Below are 10,477 nucleotides of genomic sequence, written 5' to 3' on the forward strand. Positions count from 1 at the left end.
TTCGCATCTTGGCAGACACGTCTTGTACTCTCGCCGGAAGCCCGGAGGAGCCTACTGCCTCCTGATTCTAACCGCCCCAACGGAGCTTGGAGCCATCCCACAGAGCATCATATCTAGCAGCCCCTCTCCCGGCCGCGACCGAGCTATCATCCATCCATTCCACGTCCATCACTGACCACACAGTGCTTGTTTTCGACGTTCCTGCCCCTTTCTCTTATACCTGGTGCACATTATATCCCCCATGCCTTTTCTCGCGTCTCCGAGATCATTCCGCACCGCAAATCTCGAATCCTACTCCCACGTCCCGTTCAACCAGCTCAATGAAACGCTTCTCGCGGCACTAGCCCAAGATAGCCAGCATCTTCTCCAAAATGGAGCGCCAGCACCCCATGGCTCCCATCCGCCCCTGCCGCACCTCGCACTCCTCGTCTTCGAGGCCGTCCTGGAGGTTGTCTGTGTCAGCTTGCCGGGATACATCGTGGCGCGCCTGGGAATGTTCGATGCAAATGCGCAGAAATTTGTGGCCAATTTGAATGTCATGCTCTTTACACCGTGTCTTAGTATGTGCACTGATTGCGGAAGTCTTGCCGGGTTTAAGACAAAAAGCCAGACGAGCTAACGGACTTGCATCTGTGCTCTAGTTTTCACGAAACTTGCGTCCCAACTGACGGCGGGGAAGCTTGCGGATTTGGCTATCATACCGTTCATATTCCTCGCACAGACGATAGTGTCATGGCTAAGCGCCAAGCTGGTTTCCCGAATCTTTCGCTTCAAGAAACGGCCATCGAATTTTGTCACCGCCATGGGAGTGAGTAGTGAGTCAGTCTGCTTGTCGAGTTCCTCGTCGACTCACAAATCGTGATAGGTATTCGGCAACTCGAATTCCCTCCCCATCTCTCTCGTCATGTCACTTTCCAGGACGATCCAGGGGCTTCATTGGGATAGAGTGCCTGGAGATACGGATGACGAGGTTGCTGCGCGAGGCATCCTGTATCTAATGGTCTTTCAACAATTGGGACAGCTCCTTCGATGGAGCTGGGGTTATCGCGTCCTCCTAGCACCACGAGAGCAGTACTATCGTGACGAAGAAGAAAGAGCCAACTCGCGCATTCAAAATGCCCAGGACAGATACTCGGACCATCCGGAAGACGAAAGCGATCCGACGTTGATCGGAGATGCGTCGTCTCACTCTGAGGGATCGCATTTCGCATCAGGTGACCAAACGCCCGTTTCGGAAACGAGCCGCTCCTACGTGAAGCTGCCGCAGAGCAACAGAATCGAGATCCCAGAGAACACGGCCCCGTTGCCTCTCGATCCTCCGCTTCACGACCGGTTCCAAGGCTCCCCTGGGCACCTCGCTTTCTTTCCCAATGTTGAACCGCTCGAAGACCCCTCGAAACTGGGAGCGGCCAAGAGTCGCCTCCGCACCTGCAAGCAAGCAGTCTCTTCCGCAATTCATCGGTTCCACGCCTTCGTGAAGGTACGGACGAGCCGCGCTTTCGCTGCTCTCCCGCTCCCGCTGCAAAAGGCCTGCAAATGGGCTTCTCACAAAGCCTATCGTTTCCTCCACGGGGTTTGGGAGTTTATGAATCCGCCTCTCTGGGCCATGCTCGCCGCCATCATCGTTGCATCCATCCCTTCCCTCCAACGCCTCTTCTTCACAAAGGGCACGTTCGTGCACAACTCCATCACCAGCGCCATCACTCAAAGTAGCGGCGTCGCCGTCCCACTGATCCTCGTCGTCCTCGGCGCAAACCTGGAGCGAAACACCCTCCCCGAAGAAGCGCACCATGATCATGAAGACCCACGCGAAGAACGGAATCTCATCATCGCATCGGTCCTTGCGAGAATGTTGTTGCCCGTGCTAATCATGGGGCCGGTTCTAGCTCTGACCGCGAAATACGTGCCCGTGAGCATATTGGATGATCCGATATTCGTGATTGTCTGCTTTTTGCTCACTGGGGCACCGTCGGCGTTGCAGTTGGCGCAGATCTGTCAGATTAACAATGTGTACATGGGTGCCATGGCGAAGTTGTTGTTCCAGAGCTATGTTGTTTGGTAAGTATTTCTAACGTCCCTCTCACTTATTAAATCTTTGACATCTTGCTGATGTGCTGTTGTTAGGATATTGCCCTCGACTTTGATTCTTGTTATGAGCGCTCTCGAGGTTGTGGAATGGGCGACGACCAGCTGATCCCATCACCAATTTCACAAGCGTGGTTTTTAGCTTCTTTCCAGTTTGTTGGCGTTTTTGGAGGTTCCAACACGTCTTTTATCAAGATTTCTCTGAGCAGTGAAAATAGGAAAGGAAAATCGGCTTCAAGGAATGGTAAAAAAAGACTAGGTTGACGCGTGCTTATTCGTTTCTGTTAATTAGCGCTTGTCAACTATCGACGCTGTATGCCTTTTGGAGGACTTTCGAGCACTTTCTCTTCCGATGTATTATTTACATGAATCTGTTTCAAAATTGGAATATCATATTTCATGGTATCATTGCGAAAATCGAACTATCTATCCTACTGTTACAAAATAAAGCTCGACCCAAACGAAATGTCCAGTCGTAGGCATTGCTTCGTTCATCTCCGTAGAATGGCCATGTTACAAACGAACTCCCCTATTCCTCCCCCCCATTGCCCCTTTCCCTGCGCATATTCGCCTTCTTCGCCGTCGCATCCGTCGCGTCCTTCACCCACTTCTCATACTCGCCCTCACCCTTCTCCACCTTCATGCCAACCACTCCCTTCAGCACTTCCCCGATGAATCCCACAAAGTTCCACCTCCTCAGGGCATTCTCCCACGCCCAACCCCGCCGTTTCCTCTCTTCCCTCTCCAGCGTTTCAACGTCCCCAATCTCCGCCGCGCGGATGCGCGGGTCCTTGACCACCGCCATCAAATTAAACCGGATCTCGCTATCCGCATATCGCGTCATGCGTATCCGCACAGCGTCGATTACCTTCTCCGGAAAATCCGCCGCGCTGCATTCTCCGTGGCTGATCGGAAACGGCTGTAATCCATCCAGCTCATAGAGCACCCCGTTGAATGGCGTGTATGCGATGAAGTGGTATAGCTCCGCATCTTCGTCGGAAACAGGGGGCCGCGACGTCTCATCGACAAACGGCGAGGCGCGCGCGAATGCATTGTGCGCATCGCGGATCTGGGCGGAATTACTCAACGCCTCGCCGCGCAGATCGGGCGGGAATCCGGTTGTGAATTCCTTGAAATCGCGGAGTTCAGGCCCAATATCGATCCCCGTGCCCGTTGGGTCGGCCGGTGTGGGACCGTCTTGGTTTAGAATTACGGAGAGGATCGCTTGGGTGCCGCAGGCGTTTTGAATCGTTTGCGCAGCGAAGAAGAGGCCGTTTTCTGTGGCGGAGGGGTCATAGGCGCCATATTCCGGGGCATCGGTCTGGGGTGCTTGGCCTCTTACCCATTTGAAGAGGAATATGACACCGTACACAGGGCTGAGGGGCGGAAAGCAAGGTGGTTAGAAAATGTTGCGGCTGGATTTTAGACGGGCTTAGCCTTGCTGATGGCCTACCTTAGCGACCTTATTGTGTCGGTGTCAAGAGATATGAGCTCTTCAAATTGAACGTTTTTCACACCCAGATTCTCCACTAATGAAGTGAATACTCCCTAGACGGGTCACCAGAAACAACTATTAGCTGTCTGCAACTTGGATGTTTCAACAAGAACAAGGTAAGGGAGCTCGAACAAAAGGAAATTCATGCAGCTTCATCTATTGTAGTAAAGCAAAGCATACCTCGTCAGACTCAATAGTGCTCCATCCACCAGCATCTTCTGCCATATTCCTGGTTGGCCAAACACTGCTGGCGCGCAATCACGTACTCGGCCGCTCCAAAGCTAGGTTATATAAATACAGGAAAATGCCAATTGACTAAATGATAGAATATTTCCTTGAGAACTGTGCAAGGCTGTTGAAGATACGGAGTACAGCTGCAAGAAAGGTTTGTGATGATGTCAAACAACGCAAACAATGAAGTTCAGTGGCTGAGGACCTAACTTAACTAGTTAGTTAGTTCGCCATTTGAGCAGCCACGGGGCCATTGGCACACGCCTCTTGAAGCTATGGATAACACATTTAACTACATAGTCCACCTTTCCCCAAGACTACTGCATTATCCTCTAGATTTTGAAGTAATGCCTGACATAATTTGAAGGGCTTGTCTCGTTCTAAGCCGCCTGCAAAAAGAATGCTACGATTACTGTGTATCAACTACACGGTACTGTCCTGGAACCGGAGCGTCGATAACCAACCCCGTTGACCTCTGTGGACCACCACGAGCAGCGGACCGAGAATGGAAAAGAGCTTGCATTGGGAGTCCTCAAATGGGTTTCATTCTGCATATTTCATTGATCACTCCTCTGTATGCCTACAAGGTAAATCTCATCAATCTCTGGAGACAGGTAATCAAAGTGTTTTGAGAAAATTGGACCAATCGCCAATCAATGATCAATAACTATCTTAAAATGGTTTATATCATAATTGCCCAAGAATTCTGGCAAAAGGCATGCAGTGCATGCATGAGAGAAAGGAAGGAGATAAGAGGCCATAAAATATCATAACCCACAGTAAAAAGTTGCATATTGATCACATTGTCAAAAAATATATCGTGAGAAGTTAGCTCCCATTGTTCAAGAAGACTAATCATCCAATTTCCCCTAAAGAAAGATATGCACTAAAAAAAAAAACTCCTGTGAAAGGTATCCTCCGTGGGTTTATCCGTGGCTAAGAGACTCATATGGTATTTTAAACAGGTATATGTAGGATTGGCGAGACACTCTCTGAACGATTACCTAGAGTGCAAAATGGAACGTCATAAAGATGTTTTGAGAGGGAGAGGGGATTAAAGCAGGGCTTTTCGAGCGGCGACATCCGAGGAGGTGTTTATAGTGGGAGGTTCCTTGGCTTCGATATCGAGCCGCGGTATGAGGGTCTTGTTGAGTGCCTGGCAAAACAAATAAAATCAAGTCTCAGTAGACAACTCAATAAGGAGGAGGATTTGAAAATAGGATGACAAAGTGCATGGGGGTAATGTATTGAGAAAGGGGGTGGGTGGGTGGAAGGGGTGGTGATGTGAAAAATTACATTTCATAAAGTTGTGCTTGGTGTATGGGTTAAGAAGACGTGGATTATCAGGTCCAACAAAGTTCCGGAGCGACGAACCCTCCTGTCATATCCACTGGAGCTGAATGGCTGTAATCGATCCCAAGAGGCGTTCCTGGGTGAATAAGATTGCCCAAGTATGCAGGATTGAAAACAGTCGTATGGTGGTGCTTATATTCTGTCGTTCGGTCGTCTATCGATTCGGGAGGAAGGCTAGGAGAGGCTGCATAGGCATGCGAATGCCGCCGGGAATCAAGTATGGTTGGCATTTGGTATGGTGAGCCAACAATTGCTGGAGTCAGGGGTGAATGGAGCGGCGAGGTCGTATACGCTGGATAATGCGCGGTAGTTGGTGTAGGGGGGAGATGAGGAGTTGGAAGCGACTGGTAGGGGCTATGTGAGCCGGAAGAATATGCGTCCAAGGATGTTCTAGGTGACCATTGCAGCCGGCTTCTATATTCTGCAACGATTTCGCCAGGTAATTCCATCAGGCTAAGGGCAAGAGGAACGTCCGGAGCAAAGGGGTTCGTGGCCCTACGGTGATAGAGTATCTTTCGAATGTCTTCAATCGGAGATACGGACATAGAGCCAAGGTACGATCCACCGAATTCGGGGAAAATGGGTTCCAGGGCCAATGCAAATCCAAAAAATTGTGAAAGCACAGCAAGTGCTCCAAGATCAGAGTCTCCACCTCGAAGCATTGTTGGAGGTAGCCAGAAAAGCCATGTTCTCAGCGGCTGGAGCCTTTCAAATGCCTTCTCTGGTGATTGTATAGGGAGATCTTCCCGCAGCCGATGGGCGAAACTTAGAAGATCAGTTATTCTTCGGTAGTGTTCTTGGTTGTGAGAGATGCGCTGGTGGATATTCTGCAGCGACGCGAGGATGCGATCTAGTCTCATAAGATCCTCACTGTGCAATTGGCCCATGGCCCCTGGATAGGTTGGTGTCATTGGTGTCCGCGAACTTCGGAACGCTTTCTGGCTTTCCATAAATCTGGCCAGCTCCGATTCGTCTTTCCACCACGGCTGCATCGAATTAAGGACCTATTGAACGAATCAGAGAAATGTTGCATATAAGTCACCATGGATGCTTACGGTTGAAACGCCCTGCTGCAGCGAAGCCCAACTTCTCCTTTTATGGTGTCAGCAACAGTCAACTAGAGGTAGGGGTTACCAGGCGTCATACCATTCTGTCGCTTGCCAAGAAAGCAACAACGACGCTGCCAGAATTGCATCCGAGTTTTCACGAGAGAAGCTTCCGATTGCTTCATGAAGGCCTTTCATGGCCACACCACTGTGGTGGTATGCCAGATTCTCGGTGTCCTGGTTCTGGGTCATCCAAGCAAGATGAGAAGCCGACAAAGCTAGTATAGCGCTCATCACGAAATCGCTTGACAGAGCAATCGCGAGGAATCTATCACGAATGTGAGAATTGCGACTTTGAACTAAGTCAATGCGGGGCTTACATTGGCATCTTTTGAGCCCAAACCGTGCAGTTGCTGTAACCTCTCCGGTGCAGGTCTATCGACAATCCAGAGATGTGATGAATAAGTCGCAGATCCGTTTTCGAGAATCTGTACCAGTAGGTCCTGGAACTAGGCTGGAGTTCTGGGAATGGGGGATTCCCCGTTCGCTGCCAGGTATCGATCTCCATTTCTATCTCAGGAGACATGAGGAGATCTGGACATCTTGGACTTGCTGCTTGCTCTTGGGCTATAAAGGTGTCCATATAATCACAACGGCAGTTGTGCTTTGTGCAGTTGCGGCTAGTTTACCGGTTAGCTCTTCTCTTCTTTTTGGGGCCGCAGCTATTAATGATGTATCGATTGAGTATCCATTTTCGTCAGGGAAGCTTACCACTGGGGCATCGTCTCATCACATCTGATATGCCTTCGCTTGCAGGTTTTGCAGCCCTTTCTCGACTTTGTATGGCTCTTGCGAGGAGGTCCACCACCCGGTCCGGCCATTTTTCTCTTGAGTTGGGTAGGAATTTTGACGACTGATGGTATAATGTTCTCAAAAGGAATGATCACCTTTGCCGTGGCGAGGTGAGATCTATCACACAGGTTCTCTGACCAGGAGTAACGGAAGGTGAGATATATATACTCCGTATGAGGGAGAGATATAAATAAAAACTATATCCAAAAACGGAAGACACGATAATCAGGCGGTACGGGGTGTTTCCGGAGAGAGAAGGAAAGAAACAGAGCGTCTCGAAGAGGTGATGAAGAAGGCCGACGGAGGAACGTGATAGGATATATAAATTTGGTTTGGCGTCACAAACACGAACTCTTGAAAGGACCCTAGCGGAAGCTATGGGGGTTTTCAGGGATCTGACATCCGTCGAGCACGGCCAAGATAAAAGTCACCCAAACGATGGACGGCAGATGCAGCGCAAAAAGAAAAGAAAAAGGATGAAAAGGAGCAAGAAATGAGGATGAGAGGAGTTCTGTAACAAGCCTTGAGTGGGGTCTACAGGGGAAGGACGTGCATGAGGGACCAAGCCGGAGAAACAGAGGACGAAAAGACGAACAGCGAGAAGGGAAGAGAGGGGAGAATTTTAATCAAACAGGGTGCATCCGATTGGTATCGTTTCTCACCAAGGGGGCAAAAGAGTCAAGGTGACCAGGCGGGATGCGTTCTGTGGTTCTGGGAAGGGCAGATGGAGGGTTAATTAGGGATTATGATAGTAATAATAATAGCATCGACACCACCACGGCCTTGGGTCAGGGACCGGGGGCCACGCGAGTAAAAGCAGAAGGGTATTTAAAATAAGCAGATCCAGCGGGCCTGGCGTGTTTCCATTTTCTGAGTGGTCAGGTGCCTCCTGTTGGGCACTTTTTTCCTTTGTTTTTTGCCTTGTCCGGGAGGTGAAGATGAAAGCTGCTGGAGAGCCTGAGCGACAGGAGGCGGCGGATGAGGGGCTACCTCGAATCGGGATGGGAGGTCGAGATCGGTGAGACGGCCAGACGCCCATGATGGGTTCATGACCCTGGTTCTTCAGCTCCAAACCCACCAGACTTTGCCGGACTGAGACTCCACCGTCTCCCCAGGATATCCAAGGATAAGGCACCGGCGAAGGCCAAAAGAGATTGGATACCCAGCTGGGTCTATTTTAGGGTGGTGGGCCATATCTCACTCGGAGCAGCAGAAGAACAGGAAGACGAGGTTGAAGTCTTGACGCCAGCGAACAGAATGCCCGATTGGGGGTATTTCCCTGTCACCGTATGTATGTAACTTCACGTTATGCTGTCACAGATGAAATACCGACCCTTACCGTAATGTTCTAGGGCTGGTCAAGCGGAGTTGCGGGCGCCCTGTCGCTGCAGAGGCCGCCACGAGGCTTTCTGTTTCCAAACATACCCGTTACCAAGATCAACCCAGGCTGTTACGCACGTAAGTACCAACCACCGCCGCCATTCCTTTTGCTGCAACTCATCAGCGCGCCGGGATTGTCCTCATTTTTGGCGCTGTCTTCTTTGGACTCGGCGCCAAATCATAGCACACACCCCAGTGAATATGGTCGAGGCTATCGATTCAGCTAATTTGGAGATCTGAATCAAAATCATGGCGGTCCATGACAAACCCCATGCTCAACCTGCGACAATAATCTTTCCGCTCCTTTAATTTATGACATGTCGATGTGTGCTTTCTCACGGAATCATGGTTCTCGGCCAACCCTCCTTTTGCCTTTTTCGCCCTTGAGTCAGGGAAGCAAGAGACCTTTCACAAGAAAAACTGGAAGTGGGCCAGCCAAAGCATTTCATTTGCAGACAAATTTAGCCATCGACGAACCCCCAATGAACTTCCCGCTCTTAATCTTGAAGGTTGATCGCTTCATTCAAGATCCTACACCCCCGCGCTAGAGATGTCATCACAGAACTCCCAAATTGGCAGTCGATGCGGTTGAGCTTGAGATCGAAGCCCTCGGCACGGAGGACAGAGGTTTGAGTTTGCTCTGTGGACTTAACCAGGATTGTATCCCTTCTTTTTCGTCAATTTTCTTTCCCTCCAAAAAAAAAAAAAAAAAAGCATTATTGTGATGATGTATGATCCATGCCTCCCGTTCCAAACACCAAGGTTAGATGGCCCTTATCCCAGCACCAACGTGGTGTCACTGCATTGTTCAACCACCATGGTGGGAGAAGTTAAGCGATGCTTGGGGGTTCCAAATAAAACTCCATACCGGGCACACAGCATCTTCGTTGCAGCGCAGCCGCTTTTGCAGTGTAACAAGCTCCGTCTGCGGCAGATTCACCAAACTCCCTCCGGACAACTCGGCTTGCGAAGAGTCGGTCAAGATGGAAGCCAAGGCATTCGACGTCACAAACTCAACCTGAAGTTTTGAGGGTGGGGGAAACTTCGAACGTGGAAAGGTTTGGTTGCCAATTTCCCCTGCCATGCCCGATGCAGTTTAAACAGAGGGATGGCTGAAGCCTCTTGCTGGTCGGGCACCTTCGCCAACAGCTTGGCTGGAGATCGTCATTTTCCATCATCTGTCGTCAACGAATCACACACCGATGATGTGATTCGAGTCTTGACTGGCCCAAAAGACCGGAGGCCATGGATTGTCCAGAAGCGACGACTTTGAAAAGGCATCCTTTTGGCTGCTTCGGTTTCTCCAAGCTTGTTCAGCTTCGTCACTCCCAAGCTTGAAGCCGCAGGTACATACATTCATCAGACATCCAATACAATGCACTTGTCAGGTCTGGGGAGAAGTCGATATCATCAGGCCTGGGTATACGATACCATACCGTACGGTGTACTGTTATGTATGTATCCATGGTGACATGACAAACAGAACAAACACATTTTGTTTTTTGGATCAACTTTGGCACAGTCCAAAGCTGGTGGAGCAAGACTTTTCTCAGGGCGGACAGTCTCCAGATTTGCCGAGATGAACTTTGAGGTATTTGGAATTCGAAGTGGAGCAGGACTAAGATTCGATCAAAATCGATCTGATTATGATTTTGAACTGGAGAGGCCCTCACACTTCAGGGATGGGAAACAACGTCAAGCACGCACAGGAAAATCCGATTATGGAGGCATTTTCAAGACTTCCCTTTCCACCCTCCTTCCTGCGAGCTTGATCCGTGTTTGTTGGCCTTCATTTCTAAACTTAGAGCTAAACCCCCTGATTGGACCAGACAACCGGGGATATGCACAGATGAAATCTTCGCAGCCTGGGAGGGTCAACCACGGCCTTGGAGAGTTGAGGTCCCGACCTGGCTTCTGGTTGGATCAAGTGAAATTTCTCCGACAGGAGGATGTAACCCTGTCGGTTGCCAAGCAACCATGTACCATCTCACGCCCTGCAAGTTTAGCAGCTCGGCAGAAAGTTGGATTGCAATTG

The 10,477-nt window shown here is 50.0% G+C and overlaps 4 protein-coding genes across 4 annotated transcripts; 2 read left to right on the forward strand and 2 right to left on the reverse strand.

The window, feature by feature from the left end:
• Positions 1-241: 241 nt before the first annotated feature.
• UREG_02873 (putative Auxin Efflux Carrier protein) lies at positions 242-2,194 on the forward strand (the record flags this gene model as incomplete). Its single annotated transcript, XM_002543311.1, has 4 exons — positions 242-560; positions 642-808; positions 866-2,058; positions 2,125-2,194. The coding sequence occupies 4 exons, from the start codon at positions 242-244 to the stop codon at positions 2,192-2,194; spliced, it is 1,749 nt and encodes a 582-aa protein (XP_002543357.1).
• Positions 2,195-2,614: 420 nt separating this feature from the next.
• UREG_02874 (uncharacterized protein) lies at positions 2,615-3,805 on the reverse strand (the record flags this gene model as incomplete). Its single annotated transcript, XM_002543312.1, has 3 exons — positions 2,615-3,461; positions 3,539-3,633; positions 3,761-3,805. 3 exons carry the CDS (start codon positions 3,803-3,805, stop codon positions 2,615-2,617), a joined length of 987 nt encoding a protein of 328 aa, XP_002543358.1.
• Positions 3,806-5,154: 1,349 nt separating this feature from the next.
• Positions 5,155-7,091, reverse strand: UREG_02875 (uncharacterized protein; the record flags this gene model as incomplete). Its single annotated transcript, XM_002543313.1, has 5 exons — positions 5,155-6,168; positions 6,220-6,250; positions 6,311-6,538; positions 6,591-6,890; positions 6,982-7,091. 5 exons carry the CDS (start codon positions 7,089-7,091, stop codon positions 5,155-5,157), a joined length of 1,683 nt encoding a protein of 560 aa, XP_002543359.1.
• A 909-nt stretch (positions 7,092-8,000) lies between these two features.
• On the forward strand, positions 8,001-8,682 carry UREG_02876 (uncharacterized protein; the record flags this gene model as incomplete). The annotated part of the gene is made up of 4 exons (XM_002543314.1): positions 8,001-8,080; positions 8,178-8,349; positions 8,415-8,520; positions 8,627-8,682. The coding sequence occupies 4 exons, from the start codon at positions 8,001-8,003 to the stop codon at positions 8,680-8,682; spliced, it is 414 nt and encodes a 137-aa protein (XP_002543360.1).
• Between the last annotated feature and the right edge of the window lie 1,795 nt (positions 8,683-10,477).

The sequence above is a fragment of the Uncinocarpus reesii genome, genomic scaffold (assembly GCF_000003515.1).
Source record: "Uncinocarpus reesii 1704 scaffold_1 genomic scaffold, whole genome shotgun sequence".
Taxonomy (NCBI): domain Eukaryota; kingdom Fungi; phylum Ascomycota; class Eurotiomycetes; order Onygenales; family Onygenaceae; genus Uncinocarpus; species Uncinocarpus reesii.